Raw genomic sequence first — 17,038 nt, 5'->3', positions numbered from 1 at the left:
CCTTCATTTATACAGAAAAGAAAATAGAAGTAATGTTCACTGCTGAAGACTGAACTCAGTTCTATTCACGCAAATTCACTCCTAAAAACCGTTTCATAAAATTGCTGTAAACAGTTCTTGGTTTGGAGTTGAAATGCTCTGCATTTCAGGGAGGATTTTTAGAACTTTCTCACCATTTCACATCAGAGAAAAACAACTAACAAGGGTCAAACCTCTCCTTCACTTGGTTCGTGGTGAAGAGAAAAACATTTTGGTTTCCTACGAGCACACCGCAGTGATTTTATCTGAAATAGAAACCCAGCATAAAAGCTCATCGACCACTCAAGTTTTATTCAGCCTTACCCTGACCAGGGCAGGAGAATGTTTTAAACAAAATACTCCAAGACACAATCAAGCAGTTTTATTTTCCCTTCTGCTGTTTTTAACACCATTATTTCAGTCGTGCCTGAGCCTTGGAACACCACCCGGCAATCCCACACACAACTTGTTTTCCCAGAGCAATGCTCGGTGCTACTTCTCCTTTCTTCCCTCACAAAGATCTGCAGCAAACTCCTGAAGGCAAGAATGATAAAAGCCAGGTATGGCAATCCCAGAATGGGCTCAGGGATCTTCAAGGTTATTCCATTCCACCCCTGCCATGGGCAGGGACACCTTCCACTATCCCAGGCTGCTCCAAGCCCTGTCCAGCCTGGCCTTGGGCACTTCCAGGGATCCAGGGGCAGCCACAGCTGCTCTGGGAATTCCATCCCAGCCCCTCCCCACCCTGCCAGGGAACAATTCCTAATTCCCAATCTCCCATCCATCCCTGCCCTCTGGCAGTGGGAGCCATTCCCTGTGTCCTGTCCCTCCATGCCTTGTCCCCAGTCCCTCTCCAGCTCTCCTGGAGCCCCTTCAGGGGCTCTGAGCTCTCCCTGGAGCCTTCTCCTCTCCAGGTGAGCACCCCCAGCTCTCTCCCAGCCTGAATTCCATTCCCACAGCTGAGTTACTGGGAGAACCATTTGCCAAAGAGGCACTGCCCCATCTCCCATCCCAGCCACTCCACACCAGCACAGCTCCCCAGGGATCTCTGCCTCATTGTTCTCCCAAAAGCACAGAGGTGAGTTATGAAAAATACTCAAAATGGTGTCCAAACAGCAAGAACTCCCTAAATCCTGCTTGGTTCCATCAAACAGCCTCATTTCACCTGGGGAGAAGCAGCCAGGACAGCCTCTCCCAACAAGTTCCTCAAGCCCTCAACCAGCACCAGCCTTTGGCCTGAAATACCTCAAAAGGAAACATTAGACTTAACCAGCAAACAAAATCACCCCCAAAATAAAGAGATAGAAGATTCAAACCCATCCCCTCCACAATGCTGGCCCGTGATGCACAGAGCCACAAAACCCAGCCTGGCTCACCACTGAGGTGCACAGTAAAACCTGTAAGTTGACCTGGGCCAGCACAGTGACTTGAAAATGAGAATCCCTCTGAGGGTTAGGGAAATAGAACCTCCCTTACCTGACAGACACGTTTGGGAGCACACAGAGGGGAGAGGGATTTCTCAGCACCCAAAGCCAAACGCCCGTGCCTGGTAAACAACCATCTCTTCCTTTTTTCCCCCCAGTGCAACAACTCTACCCCCTTGAAGGTTTCCTTCTCCAAACAGGCATTCAAGTCCACAAAAATCTAGGTTAGGTCACAGCCCACTTTTGTTCTCCCCCTCCCAGTGTACTGAAGTTGTTTTGAATAAACTTCGTTTACATCTTTCCAACTGGCATTACCAGAAGAGCTCAGATCTTCTGCAGGATCTCATCCTTAATAGAAAAGGGCCTGAGGGCATTTTGGAAGGCAGCAGAGAAGGGAAAGTTGGGGGTTTGGAAGATCTGAGCTGCTCCCTGCAAGAGTAGATAATGCTTGCTATATCCTATCACCCCTGGTAAAAATATCTGCTGGTACCAGGGAGAGAGAAGGGGGAAACAGAAAAGCCAGCAGCAGATTGTTCCCCTCAGAATTCCACATACTGGGAGCAGAACTTTGCTTTCCATCACTTGTAGAGCTGCAGCCCTGAGCTCCAAGAGCTCTCCCAGCTGGGCAGGGAGCAGGCAGGATGAGGAGCAGGAGGACAAGCCCCAGGAGAGGCCGTGGCAGGATCATTAGGAGAGGCAGAACAGCAAACAGCCCAGAGCCCAGCGTGACACGCTTTGATCAGCCCGGCCTCGGCTCCCTGCTCCCTCTCCCTGATGAGAGCAGCAGCTCCAAAAGCTCCCTCTGGGCTGGGAAGGGACTCCTTCAGATGCTGCTTTGTTCTCCTCTCCCTTCTAAGGCAAACCAAGCATCTCCCGCCAGCCTGGGCTCCCCTCAGCCCCCTGCAAGACTCCCAGGGCTGCTGTGCTCCCTTCCCAAATCCCACTCTCCCAGCCTGGGAAAGCAGAGGTGTGCAAGTCCTAACAGACTCTGTTCCAGCACTCTGCATTTGCATTCTGCTCTCCTACTCACAAGGCAGAGCTGCAGAGCCTTTTCCTGCACCCCCCAGAACAGGAATGAGCTTTAATAGGAGGGTTTTTTTCCTTACCAGAGCTGGGCATGTGGTTCACTCGAGGTGGATTCAACAGCTCCACTGGCTGGTCTCTGCCAGAAAGCCCATCTGGAAAGAGGAGGGAAAAAGAAAATAAAATCACATCAACACTTTGAGTAGCTGAGCTATTTTTAGCCATTCCAAGCAGAAAAAAAAAAAAAATCAGCAACCAATTATCGATGCAGAGCAGAAACACAAGGAATCAATGGAAATGAGAACATTCCCAGCAGAAAATAAAGAAGACTCTATCCCAAATTCCACTCAGGGCTTCCTGGTCTTTCAGTCCACAAGTGGTGCTGATCCCAGGCTGAGGAAATAGGAATGTCAGCTCCCAGACCTTACCAGAGACAACTGTGCCTTCCTTCCTGAGCTAAGACACACACGCAGCCCCACGGAGCAAAGTTGAGGAATGGCTGGAATATGCCAGGGAGATGTTAAGGAAAACTGACAAATCACTGCAGGAGATTAAAATGCAGAGACATGCATAACAAGCCCCATTTTGCATAAGTTTAGATTTCAGAAAGGCATTAAAAACATACTTTGTAAATGAGATGCACAAATCCATCTTGCTGAAGCAGTTCCCTATTTAAAATATTTCCAAGATTGTATCTTGCATCCAGGTAGAGTTAAACAGAACAACCAGTGTTGGAGACTGCCACACCTGAGTTTCTAGTCACCCATTCCCCTCCCAGAAAAGCCAAAGCAAAAAATGCTAAATTATGTTTTCAGTGTAATTACGAACCCTGGGATACAGAAAATTTATCTCAAACCTATTTGTTCCACCTTTGCCAGTCTGTCTCACTTTTCCCCTCCAATCCCTTTCTGTGCTGCAGCTCTGATAGGATCAAGCCAAACCCTGTCTGGAGACATCAAAGAAGCCACCCCATCTCTCTCAGGCAAAGGACAGTGCTACAAAAATGTTAATATTTGTTTTCTTCTCCCTGCTTTCTCTGTTTTTCTGGGGACTTCTCCATGTCTTGCCTGGGTTCACCTCCAGTGACCGTACCCAGACAGAAAGGGAAGAGCAAAACATCCCTATTTAAAATATAATCAAGCCATCAGGCACTCCAGAGTCAGTGAGAGCACAGCCCAGGAAAATTCCCAGTTTTCCTGGGGAGCAGGGCATTCTCAGCTTCTCTGCTGGGCAGCTTCAGATAAAGATGTTCCTTCACAGGAGAAGAACCCATGGAGACAAAACAGAGCCCTGAAGCAGCAGCCGGGTGCTCTGTGAAACAAATCCAGGTCAATTTGGGGGATTTTTAAGACTTGTTTAATGGTAAGAAATAAAGTACATTCATTTTTACACTCATTAAAAAAACTCCCATACCCATAAACCAATCTTTGTTTCGAAATGAGGATTAGATTAATCACAGCAGAACATTCAGGAACATCTTCTAAAGCACTGACACCTGAAACACTTGAAGCGAAACCAAGCTATCCAAGAGACCAAGGTTCTGTCTTTGCTGTGCAAATAACACTCCATAAAATAAAAATGAAATGAAATAAAATAAAATAAAATTAAAATAAAGTAAAAAAATAAAAATAAAATAAAAATAAAGTAAATTAAAATTAAATTAAATTAAATTAAAATAAAGTAAAAATAAAAATAAAGTAATATAAAATAAAATAAAATAAAATAAAATAAAATAAAATAAAATAAAATAAAATAAAATAAAATAAAATAAAAATAAAGTAAAATAAAATAAAATAAAGTTCTAAATCTCTGGAGTCCTGCCTCAGCACAAGGATGTGGAGCTGCTGGAGCACTTGCAGTCAGAGTTTGACTCTCCTCACAAACCACAAGCCCTGGTTTGAGTACTGAGACAGCCCAGACAAGCTACAAAATATTCCCCAGCTCTCTGCTGGCCAAATTGGTGCTGAGCTACTAAACAGATTTGGCAAGGAACCATCCTCTCCAATTGGTTCTCTGTGAATCAGTCTGATGATTTCCCCAAAACTCTGCCACAAAGTGCTCTGTCCACGGAGCCTGGAGGGAAGCAGACACCAGCCTGGCTGATTCATGGCTCGAGTCAGGGAACATTTTGTGTAGCTTCGTTTCCAGATGGGCATTTCTTGTCATTAATTAACAAGATGAAGCCATAATTCATTGATGGAAACTTGAACACTTTGGTTTTTATCTTAATCTGTTCCAAAGAGTTAAGTTATTCAGAGAATATAGCCAGGACAGGTTTGGAAGTAGCTGAGTTTGCAGGTTTTAAAGAAGTTGAAAATAGCAAAACAAAGGGAAAATATTTATAAGTTCAGTCCAGAATAAACCAGAAACATGAGAGATAAAAACCCTCAGAAAAGATGAAGCAGCAGAACCAGAGAATTGTCAAGACTGGAAAAGACCTCTGAGACCATCCAGGGCAAAACCAAACCAGATGAAGACTGGGAAATACAACTTCTCCACTTAAAAAAGACAAGAAATGAAGAGAAATGGAAGGCTGAAACATTCAGTGAGGTCTTAGAGAAACTGCAAGCAGCCTGACTATAATTAACTCTGATGAGCTTTAAAATGCAGGGCAGAACTGGGAACGAAGAGGTTATTTAAATAGTTTTCCATTTATTCAGATCTTTCAGCCTGATGCAAATCACCCTGGCCTACCTGAATTCCTGGAGCATAGCAATGAGCAACTAAAAATTATCTTTAAAGGACACCCAGAGCAGAGGAGAAGTTCTACAGAGGTGTAGAAGTAAAACTTTAGGAGAGACAGGGAGAAAGGCAGGAGCAAGAGGCAGAGAAAATCAGCATTACTGACTCAGATTTGTCCCTTTGGAGCTCGAAATGCAGAATTAAAACTAAAAAAAAAAAAAGAATGGGGGATGCAGTGACAAAGGAGTAAAACCTCCCTGCTGTGATAATGACAGAGAAAAAAACGCAACTACAAATGGGAAACACCTGGCCAAGCAAGGGCAGGAGGAGGAAAAGCCAAAGGACTGTCCAAAACCCAGCACTCTGCACTCAGTGAGGATGCAGAGGATCCCAGTTCCCTCCTGGATGTGCCACCAGGGGCACGTGCAAGGTGACATGGCAGCCTCGGTGGCCACAGCTTTAGCTTCAACACCTGAACATGAATCGTGGGCAACCACAGAGAAACCTCAGAGAGAAGATTTTTTAAAATGAGATGAAGGGACTGCAGAACTTAGTTTTGCCAGCATCAGCCTGTTCTCCACGGAGGGAAGACAACAGAGTGGCCCAGAGATTTTCCTCAGGATGAGCAGTTTTCTGTGAGTTTGAGACCACTCGACCGACTTCTGTTTCCTTTGCTCATAAATATTCTGGACAGCACCTCACTGCACAGCAGCAACCAGGGAATTTACTCAGAGGCTGGGCAGGCCCTGGCACAGGGTGCCCAGAGCAGCTGTGGCTGCCCCTGGATCCCTGGCAGTGCCCAAGGCCAGGCTGGATGGGGCTTGGAGCAGCCTGGGACAGCGGCAGGGGTTGGAACATGGTGAGCTTTGAGGTCCCAAATCCTTCTGGGATTCTACAAGCCAGCACAAGCCTCGTCCCTTTGCACACAGGAGCTCCTGGCTGGTCCTGGCAGTGCCCAGCAGCTCTGGGCTGTCTCCATGACACGTGTCAGCCCACAGCAATTCCATGAATCTCCTCCAGGCACAGGGACGTGGGGTTTCTTTCCCCTCTGCTCTCAGTACCCACAGTACACCAGGCTATAAAAAGCAGCCTGCATGTTGTACCCGAGCTGGGCTGGGGGGAAGGACAATGTGCAAACAGGATTTCTCTGCTTTACTTCCTGGCAGGAGCTGGGGAGGGTCCGTGGGTGGCTCTGCTCGAGCGTTTGGCTGAATTTAAAAACCAGATCATGCGCTGCCCTTGGAGCCTTGGGATAGCAGGCAGCTAAAACAGGATGGCTGAGGAATACAAAATCTCCACCCCTGACCGTTCAGCACAGGCCACTGCAACATCCTGACTTGCATATCAAGCGTGTGTGACAAGTTACAATATTAGTAATGAGAACACTAATTATCATGGATGCGTTATTTATTTGTCTGCTCACTCGAAATTTACAGAGGGGGGGAAAAAAAGATCTTTCAACATTTACAAGAAAGCAATTAGGACAGCAAATGGATTATTTCTCTTTAAACCTATGAGAAAATGCTCAGTGCATATTTCCTCTCTAATTTGTCTGCACTCAAGGATCTATTTTTGGAAGTCTCCCTAGACTGTATTGTAGCACCACATGTACTGTAATGGCATTTTAATTAGCCCAGAGAGCTGGAAGATGCACTCTGCATCCGAAAGAGAGGCAGCCTAACAAAATGAGAGCATCCTTCTCTTCCCTTCTCGAAGATTTACAGCAGCTCTCAGGCCGAAATACCAATTATGGCTTCAGCTGGAACCGACTGCGAGCGCTGTAAAAACCCAGCCCCTGGAACTCCAAACAGCAAAGCCAGCCTTGAAGCACTATTTACTCCTGCTTTAAAGGGGGATGGTGAAATCAAAAACACTGCAGCCACACAGGGGCAGAACGGGGGACAGCAGGAGGGGAGACAAGTGAAAAGGGGATGGATCTGTGTGAGTTATCAAAACACCCATTCAGAGGAAAATTAATTCAATCCTGTTCATATGGGGTAATTCTTTAATTATTAGGATTATTATTGAAGTGATCCACCTTGCCTTGCCACTGGGTGACAGCACAATATATGTACATATACAATATATGTATCACCATCACCAGGATGGGCAGGTATATGTACATATATTTTTAATTTGCCTTCATTCTGACTCCTTGCTTTGGATGCAGTAGGAAGTAGGTCAGGCTGGTGGCTTCCTCAGTTCTGGAAGAGGCTGGTACATATGGAATAGCAAACCCCCCTCATGCCCTTGACAATCCTGACTGCTCCAGAGATATTCCAGAGTCCAGAATCAGTGGAGGAGTTCCACAAAAGCCAAGAGCCCACCCTTGCTAGAGAGAACCAGGATGGGGATCAAGCTTTCTTTTCCATTAGAATCCACACAAATACCTCACAAGGACCTGAAGATACCCAGGCACATCATTTATTGCTCTCTTACCCTGGACCTTGCAAAGATAAATCCAGCAGGCCACAGTTAGGTTAGCATCAACGTAAAAGCATAAAAGGAAAAATAAAAAAGTTCAAGGCCAGGCTGGATGGAGCTCTGAGCAACCTGATCCAGTGAGTGGCACCCTGGCCATGGCAGAGGAACTGCATGGTCTTGAAGGTCCCTTCCAACCCAAACCCTCCTGGGACTCTAATGCTCAGCAGCTGTTAACACAAAAAGCAACATTTAATTTATTACTAGGAAGTTATCCTAGAAGCCAAAATACCTAAGAAGCGTTTAAACAGGAAGCTGTGGTCCTCGAGGCGTTGACAGACTGATATCCAAATGACAAGACACCACTTCTCAAATGCTAAACCCTGGAAGCATTGTGTTCCACTTCCTATGCCATTATTTTCCTTAATTCTCTGCAGTGGGAGGATAAAGCAACTCCTCCTAAACATGACAATCTTCAGCCTCCTCAGCAGACTCCGATGACTTCATCCTCACACAACTGAGGAGATGTGTCACTTTGGAAATGCAGGGGAATCAAATAATCCTTGACATGCAAATGCAAGTGAGCAGAGGCTCGGAGTAACCCATCAAAGAGGTTAAGGCTCCCTGGCATCACTACAGCAAGAAGGAGCTGCCCATTCCAGATTTGCTTCTCTTCCCCTTGGGCAAGGAAAGCCAGAACCACCCCCCAGTGCCCCCCAACAAAGAATGCAGGGAAGAAAAAACAAAACACCTTAAAGGAAGAGAATGCATGCAACATTTTTTGTGCCTTTTTTCTTCCAAGTGAAAAAAACCCCACGTATTTAATGCTGGTTTGCATTCCATTTCACCATAGCTGATTTTGAAATCAGCTCATTTGGCCCATAGGAAGCAACTATAGAAAGCCAGGTAAAATTAGCCTCCTCCTATCCACTGTCATAAAACTCCCTCCAATTCACTACTCTACCTCACCCTCATTAAACCCTACACTCCTAACTATCCTGGCTATCCCCTCAGCAGCCCTGGGAGGATGAACAGGACTCAAATCTGAAAAATCCTAGCTTTTTCTTCCACACCCCTAAAAGTAACAACACCCAGAGATCAATCGGGGCACCCTGGGATGGTTCAGGAGGGAGGGGAACCCAGGGAATGCCCCACGCACCTGGCACACGGCGGGGTCCGGCACACAGTCCTGACCATTCCCGAGGGACAGAGCCGCACTCCAGCCCTGCCTGCTCCGCCGGGCCAGCCCCAGCCCGAGCTCTGCTTTCCCGGGCAGGCACCGCCCCCGGTGCCATTCCCAGGCATGCATGGGGCTGTGTCCCAGAGCCGGCTCTATTTCAGGCTCTCTCCTGTGCGCGGTGACAGCTCCCCCTGCCCAGTGCACTGCGGGACTCCAGGTGGGATCTGCAGGATGTCACATCAGTGCCAGGTAAGGTGCTCCCTGCAGGATCAGCACGTCACATCCCCCTTATCTCAGCCTTGTGCCATAGAGAGCCACCAGGATCACAGCAGGCAGCAGGAAAAACATCCCCATCTACCTGTTCCTGATAACATCACCATCTATCTGTTCCTGATCACAAGGGCTGGAGCCCCTCTGCTCTGGAGCCAGGCTGGGAGAGATGAGGAAGAGAAGGCTCCAGGGAGAGCTCAGAGCCACTTCCAGGGCTTAAAGGGGCTCCAGGAGAGCTGGAGAGGGACTGGGGACAAGGGATGGAGGGACAGGACACAGGGAATGGCTCCCACTGCCAGAGGGCAGGGATGGATGGGATATTGGGAATTGTTCCCTGCAAGGGTGGTCAGGCCCTGGCACAGGGTGCCCACCCTGGATCCCTGGCAGTGCCCAAGGCCAGGTTGGATGGGGCTTGGAGCAGCCTGGGATAGTGGAAGGTGTCCCTGCTCATGGCAGGGGGTGGCACTGGATGGGCTTTGAGGTCCCTTCCCACCCACACCCCTCTGGATTCTGTGATTCCATAACACCTGCCAGCTTAGATTGTCTCTATATATCATCTTCATGTCAATTATGTAGAGATTTCTAAAATTTGGACTTCAGATATTTTTAAAACCCAGATTAAAAAAAACAGACTCCCATTTCAAAGCATCTAAAAGTAGATTCCACTTTCACAGACTTGGTGGAACAGCAATTTTCCCACTTGCAATGAAGGAGCCCAGACTCCGCTGTTCATGACTATAAATATATTCATAGATATTTTCCCTGGCACAAAGCACTTCAATTTTAAAGGCAAGAGATTCATCAACTCTTCTGGAGAGCTTCATCCTTTTGCTGCTTTGATTCTGTCAGTGAGCACACGCTCCTGGCAGGAGTGGAGGAGGGCACAATCTGCCACCATCTGCAGGGTGCAATCCATCTGAAAAGGTGACTGTCCTCAAGAAATTAGCATAGTCCAAGCATTTAACTTCACTCTGGAATATTATGTTCAACCAACAGGCTCTTTCCAGAGCCATTCTGCAAAATGTTCCTGCTCCCTGTGTGGTGCTGGGCATCTTTTGGTTTTAACTTGTAATGCAGCCTTTTAACAAAAGTGGATAAAATTTCCCATCCTTCTTGGGAGGCGAGCAGGATGAAGGCAGGATTCCACCCTCCCAGTTAAATGTTTCTCCAGGAGATCAGCACTATCAAAGCGAGGTGTTTAATCTGCTGAGACAGGTCCTGTGAACTTGAGCACAGTGAAAAAAGCCAACTCCCCAGGAGTCCCTCAGCATCCAGGGGAGAGGTGCTGCTGGCACCCAGCCGCTCCCCAATCACCACTATTCAGCACACACACATCCCCGCTGGAGAGCCACAAACCCACAGGCAGAATGCCCCTCTGATCCAAATGTTCCAGCAGGTTTTTCACAACTGATTGCTGGTACAAGAATGAAGCAAAGGAAAGGGGGGGGTGGGAAAAACACCTTGAAATTATCTGCAATTGTCAGCAGTGGGAGAGAGGCGAAGCACATTTTCAAGGCAGGAGAGAAGGTTCAGTAGCCTGCTTAATTTTCCCTTCTCTCTGGATGAATAAACTGTCAGGAAGAAATCCAGCTGAAAGATAGCCTGGCTCTTCCACAGCTTCAAATGAGGCTCCAGCTCCTGCCCACACGCTCACAGGACATGATGTTCAAGCTAATGAGATGCCATGGGAAGAAAAGGCTTCCCTCCTTCCAGAAGGGAACAAGCTGTATGTGATGGGAAGCACAGAGCATGGATTGCCTTTCAGCCCCATGCCTGGCTAGCACACGAGTAAATAAGGCTGTTCCACACAAGTGATGGTTCTGGGGAGGCTCAGGATGGATCTCAGGAAAAGGTTCCTACCCCAGAGGGTGCTGGCACTGCCCAGGCTCCCCAGGGAATGGGCACAGCTCCAGGAGGGTTTGAACACCATTCCCAGGGATGCACAGGGTGGGATTGTTGGTGTCTGTGGGGTTGGGCTTTGTGATCCTTGTGGGTCCCTTTCAGCTCTGGAGATTCTGTGATTCCATGAACTATTTCAAATGCAGGTTCTGATCCTTTCCAGTGCAGAAAAGGGACATGAGGACACTTATTCAACAACCCACTACACTCATGCTAACCCAGGAAAAATTTCTGGATGCGGCAGAGACTGCAGGGAGAACTGAGGCAAAGGAAACTGAGGCTTGGAGCCCTCCCTGGACACTGCTGGCAACGGGAACCATGCAGGATTTCAGGACTAAGCAGATGCCTTCTGGCCTTGGGAGCTGCCTGAGCACATGGTAGAACTGGAAAGAGCAGAGGGAAAAAAGGGGGGATTTTTCATTGAGGAAAATAAATGTGGAGACATGGAAACAGGATGGTCAGCAAACAGATGAGGCCTTGGGTTTGATGGAGCAGTGGCTGTCAGGCTCCAAAGGCTTTCAGCCCCAACCCTTCCCAGTGCTCCATCACCCTTTCTGCTACACCCACCATCTTTCACGATGGAAAACTCATCTTCACATGCAATATCACATCCAAGCCTGTAACAGCAGAACATCTGTGGCTCAGCAGGAAAAAATCCTTTTGGTCCAACCTTTTAAGGATCACAGACCAGCTGACCCTGTCACCATCATATTTTCTAAAAAAATCCTCTTTGCCCAGGATTCTTCTCCTGGGAAGCTGAGAGGCCTCTGAGAAAAAGGAAAACAATATTATCTCGTTTGCTTCTCCTGTGTTTTGCTGCTTTGGAATGTGGTTTGGACATTGTTTATCCAACAGGTAGGATTGGTTTCATGTGAATTGTTTTAACATAATGACCAATCACAGTCAGGCTGTGTGAGACTCTGGAGAGAGCCTCGAGATTCATTGTCATTCTTTGTAGCCTTCTCTAAGTATCCTTTCTCTATTCTTTAGTATAGTTTTAGCATAGCATCCTTTAATATAATATAATATCATAAAACAATAAATTAGCCTTCTAAGAATACATATAGAATATATACAGAATATTTATAGAATATATATAGAATATATATGGAATATATAGAGTCAAATTAATTCCTTCCTACCACAGGGAACCCCAGAAAATACCACATGACCGTGCTCACGAGCAGCCTGAACTGCAAGTCACCCCACGCTTGCTAGAGACAACAATGTCATGTCTGAATGCCACTCTCACTCTCAAAAAGGGAGGAGGACAAGTTTTCTCCTTGCTTTGCTCAGATTTCAAGCAGGTGCACATAAAAATTGAGTAAGTTTGAGCACAAAGTTTGGACCAAAAACTACTGGCACCCAGAAATCAGAATCCTGTCCCAACGTGCTAATTCAGGGTGCTCAAAACAAAACTGGAGATCGTGCTTGGTCAAAATCAAAATCATCAAGGAAGTACACAAACAGCAATTAAACTGATCATGCAGTTAAAACCAGTCATCTCCAGAGCAACCATAATCCAAACTTCACCATTGGCTCTTCACCCTCAAAAGAAACAAACCCCTCAAAAGTTCCAAGCACCAAGGGTGACTTTTAACTAAAGATAAGAACATGGAGTCATTCATCAAAAGGACTGTTTTACTGTAAAATACACAAACTAAGCATTTCTGTGGGAATTACTGCCCTGAAACTAGAGCCATGAAGAAGCTGGACACTTTCTGCAGAGAACTCTGGATGGAGACCACCAAATCCCACCCCAGAGGACAGCTCCCAGCGCCCACCCTCAGCACCTCCTTTGATGATGATGGAAAGCAGCAGAAAGCTCCAAGAGAGGAAAATCTCACCACTGCCACCAGAAAGGCACAATCCCCAACTCCCTCACGCTCAAAAATTCCCTTTATTCTGGTTCTATGGCACATAAGGGGTTCACAGCAGCTGAAATGCTCCTGCAATGCATAATGGGCTTGCCTTACCACAATGGATCATTATTCCATGGCGATCTAATCTAGTAATAGTAGATAATTCCAGTAATATGGATTTGCTTTAGTAAAAGCATTTTAGATTGCATTAAACACAGTAACACGAGAACGGCACATTTTGAAAATGGATATTTCCAATTCCTGGTGTGTAAAGGAGCAACTCCTGTTTCCAAGACAAGGAGAAGCAAGTCTGTCTTAACACAAGGCCAACCCAAAATCATTGCAGAAATTGCAAAAATTGCAGAAAATGTTGGAAAGACCCTCCAAGATCATTGAGTCCAACCATATCTGAGTGCAGCCTCAACGCTGGACTTGATGTTCAAAATAATGTGACAAAGAGGAGAAAACGAACTGAAAAGCATTTTAATGAGCATTGTTGTCTGTTCCTTTAGGGCATAGAACTTTTAACCCCAATGTGCAGCCTTCACAGGGGGCTGCACAGCACCAAACCTCCTCATGGGCTGCACTTCCACAAGTGGATTGCTCCAGGTCTGACTGGAGACAGCCTTCACAGGGAATCGGGAATCTCAGGAGCTGCAACACCCAGGGGACCTCTGAGTCCCTGAGGATCCCTCTGAGTGAACAATCAGCATGATGAAATACTTTTTGTGTGTTACAAAAGGAAATTGGTGTTCTAAAAAGCACTCAGCCGCAGTCTCCAGATGTAATTGTGAGTAGGTGGTTTGGGTTGGGAGGGACATGAAAGCTCATCCAGTTCCAACCTCCCTGCCATGGGCAGGGACACCTTCCTCTAGCCCAGATTGCTCCAGTTCAAATTTGAACTCATTTCTGTGTCATTATGTTGGGTTTTGCTTCATCACTGCAAGTAGAAAAGTGTAAATTAAGATACTTGGGTTTACTGCTTCAGTTACTCCTTAAGGCACCATTTACTCAGAAGCAGTCAGGCAAAAAAGGGATGATTTTGGGTTTTGTTTTCAGGGCTTTTTTTCTTAATCTGCAGTTATTTATCTCCCATTTCTCGCCTTAAAGCCATGCCTTCCATAGCCCTCTGTGTGCCCCAACCAAAATTCTGCTGGCACTTCCCAGAAATCCATCAGAATTCCTTTAGAGCTTCGGCAGCCAAGAGGTCCCTGCTTATCATGGGAGGGGAAAAACATTGAAAATATGACCAGAAAATAGGGAATATGGGTTCCACATAATAAACTCAAATGTGCTGGACCTGGAGAAAAGGAGGCTCAGTTTTCTCATTCCCTAGAACCAGTGCACATTGTGAGCCTGAACATATTATCCTATCTGGATGTTGTTTAAAATAAGAAACCACAGTGACTACAAATTTGCTAAACAGCAAATACCTCCATTAATTTTGACTGCATCCTTCAGTGTTTTACACCAACAGCTACTTCTGGGTTGCCTTCCTCCAGCCACTGATGGAGAACCCATCCCCTGTGCCTTTTGCTGGCCGGAGGCACTGCCGTGCTGACATTCCCATCAAGCCAGCAGTGCCAATCAATGGCCTCCCCCAAAAAAATCAATCCTGGCCCACATTTCAATCCCCAGCCAGCAGGAATCGTTCATCCTTTGTGCAGCACGAGCAAAGGAGCAGCTGAAAACACTTGACATTTGTCAATGCAGATAAGATTCCCTCGGCGCTGGGTACGGGTGTTCACTCCTGGGATTGGAAATGCAGCAAGGCAGAGCTGCAGCGCCGCACAAGGACTCCTCCAATCCAAAGCCTTTCAAAGAGCCAGGGGACATCCTGAAAGGAACCCACAAGGACCATGGAGTCCTGGCCCTGCACAGACACCCAACAATCCCATGTGTGCATCCCTGAGAACGTTGTTCAAATGCTCACAGAGCTCTGGCAGCCTGGGGCTGTGCCCATTCCCTGGGGAGCCTGGGCAGTGCCAGCACCCTCTGGGGGAAGAACCTTTTCCTCATCTCCAGCCTCACCCTGTGGTTTGATCCCTCTCTGCTGCATGTTAAGAAGCCACTGAGTAACACAAATAAATCCTCACTGCTTTCCCTCAAACTCCTCCTCGATACCCAAGGCATGTCCTTGGACAGGTTTTTTTGAACATCTTGTTCTCAAGCCACAGTTTGAAATTCACTGTACCCCTGCATTGCTGTCGTCCTCTACTCCTGTCTCCAGCATACATGAGGTTTGACCTTTTCAGATTTACATTTACAGCATTCACAATCCTTGTGAGCTTTGCTACAGACGGGGAAAAAAAAAGAGTTGAGTGGAATTTCTGGAATGGTGACTGGGCTGCTGATGTTTCCTAAGGCAAAACACACACTGCTTCTATTCCAGCCTCCTAATACCCTGGTAAACAAGAGAAAATTGATTGACAAAGGAACCCTAACTAGCTGGAATCTTCTGAAAGATGGAAAACAGACTTCCAGGGCTGCCCACACAAGTGAAGAAGCTTCGGCAGTCACTGTTCAAGGGTAGCACAAACAATGCTCCAAATGAAGAATGCAGCAGGGAAAAAAAATGCAGCCCAGCAGCTGGATTTCCAACTGAAGGAAGGAAAGCCAGGCACTTCCAAAAGTGTCCCAACCACATACCCAGCCTCATGCTTCTGCCTTCCCTTTGTGCTGCAGATGCTGTGCTTGTTTTCCTGGTATCTTGATTTATGTGGATCCCTTCCACCCAGCTGTCTCAGCTCCACACAGAGCCTCAGTGTGTTCCCAGGCTGTGGGAAGCCCAGCCTGGAGCAGATCTTCCTCTCCCATCCAGCCCCCAGAGGGAGGCAGGCACGCTGATCCTAGCACATCCACCACTTACAACACAGGCACAAACCCCAAAGCTCTGGATTTTAACAAGGCTTGGAGGGACAGGACACAGGGAATGGCTTCCCACTGCCACAGGACAGGGATGGATGGGATATTGGGAATTGTTCCCTGGCAGGGTGGGCAGGCCCTGGCACAGGGTGCCCAGAGCAGCTGTGGCTGCCCCTGGATCCCTCCAAGTGTCCAAGGCTAGGTTAGATACTGGAGCTTGGAGCCACATGGAATAGTGGAAGATGGTGGACCTGGATGAGTTTTAAGATCTCTCCCAACCAAAACCATCCCATGATTCTGTGATTTGCCAGCACTCCCATCTTATGGGACCATATGAGAGCAGAAACAGGCTCTTGGATGAGGATGACCAGCTCTGGATAACAATGATCCTCCTCAGACATTTGTATTCCTTGGCTCGTGAAGGTACCACAAACTTTGGCTTCCTCAGCCCTAAATGCCCTTCAGTGCCACAGAACACTCGTGCCCAAATTCCCCCATCTGATGTGTCTCATTTTTAGCATGGAAAAGAATGGGCACCAAGAGAAAATGCTGAGTTCAAGGAATGGCAGCATTCCCCCCAAGCCACTTTTCCACACCTCCTACCCCAGACCTGTGTTGAAGATTGCAAGGGAAGATGTTTTCCATTCCCATCAGTATGGCAGATTACCTTTGCCAAGTGGGCAGTTTGCTTTATCTCTCTCTCTGAGTGACCACATTCACACCTCCCTGGGAGGGGACACTGCTGATAACAGACTATTGAATGTCACTGCATGGCTGATAAGAACTAGAACATCCCATTGGGAGATGTGAGCCCAGGGGGAGGAGCCAAGCATTGCTACCCAGATATAATCCAGAGGTTTGTGAGACACCAGCACGGCTTTCTCCACGGGATTCCCCAGAGGAACAGCAGCTGCCTCTCCTTCCACTGCATCTTCAGAGGAAGAATCCATCCTTCTCTACAGATCCCCCTGCCCCAACAGAACCACCCCTGACACTGCAGGAGGGCTGCAGCCACATTTCCAATGGGACTGCCACCAACACCCTGACCCACAGGGTGTCAGGCTGGGTTCTGACTCTGTCACTGTTGTTCTAGTGTACTGCATTGTTTATTTTATCCTTTTATTTTCTTCCCTATTAAAGAACTGTTATTTCCTGCTCCCATATTTTTTGCCTGAGAGCCCCTTAACTTAAAATGTATAGCAATTGGGAGGGGTGGGGAGGGTTTACATTCTCCATTTCAGGGGAGGCTCCTGCCTTCCTTAGCAGACTCCTGGCTTTCCAAACCAAGACAACCTGCCACCCTGCCAGTCACTGGTCTCCTACCAAATCATGGAATCATTAAAGCTGGAAAAACCTCTAAGACCAAGCCCAACCATTCCCCTTGCACTGCCAAC

General features: G+C 47.1%; 1 protein-coding gene across 10 annotated transcripts in view; it reads right to left on the bottom strand.

Moving 5' to 3' along the window:
• The window catches only part of HDAC4 (histone deacetylase 4), a 178,880-nt gene that overhangs the window by 103,284 nt on the left and 58,558 nt on the right, over nt 1–17,038 (bottom strand). For 3 of the 10 annotated variants that reach the window (XM_074548847.1, XM_074548846.1, XM_074548850.1), the window contains exons 1-2: nt 8,728–8,862; nt 2,549–2,620 (exon numbers count right to left, since the gene is read on the bottom strand). In XM_074548847.1, the coding sequence (XP_074404948.1) occupies nt 2,549–2,561 (13 nt within the window). In that variant the 5' untranslated portion in view covers nt 2,562–2,620; nt 8,728–8,862. Of the gene's footprint in view, nt 1–2,548; nt 2,621–8,727; nt 8,865–17,038 lie in introns of those variants that run through there. The other 7 variants (XM_074548851.1, XM_074548853.1, XM_074548854.1 and 4 more) reach the window with 5 other exon arrangements.

The sequence above is a fragment of the Zonotrichia albicollis genome, chromosome 10 (genome assembly GCF_047830755.1).
Source record: "Zonotrichia albicollis isolate bZonAlb1 chromosome 10, bZonAlb1.hap1, whole genome shotgun sequence".
Taxonomy (NCBI): Eukaryota; Metazoa; Chordata; class Aves; order Passeriformes; family Passerellidae; genus Zonotrichia; species Zonotrichia albicollis.
This window is presented reverse-complemented; position numbering and strand designations above follow the sequence as displayed.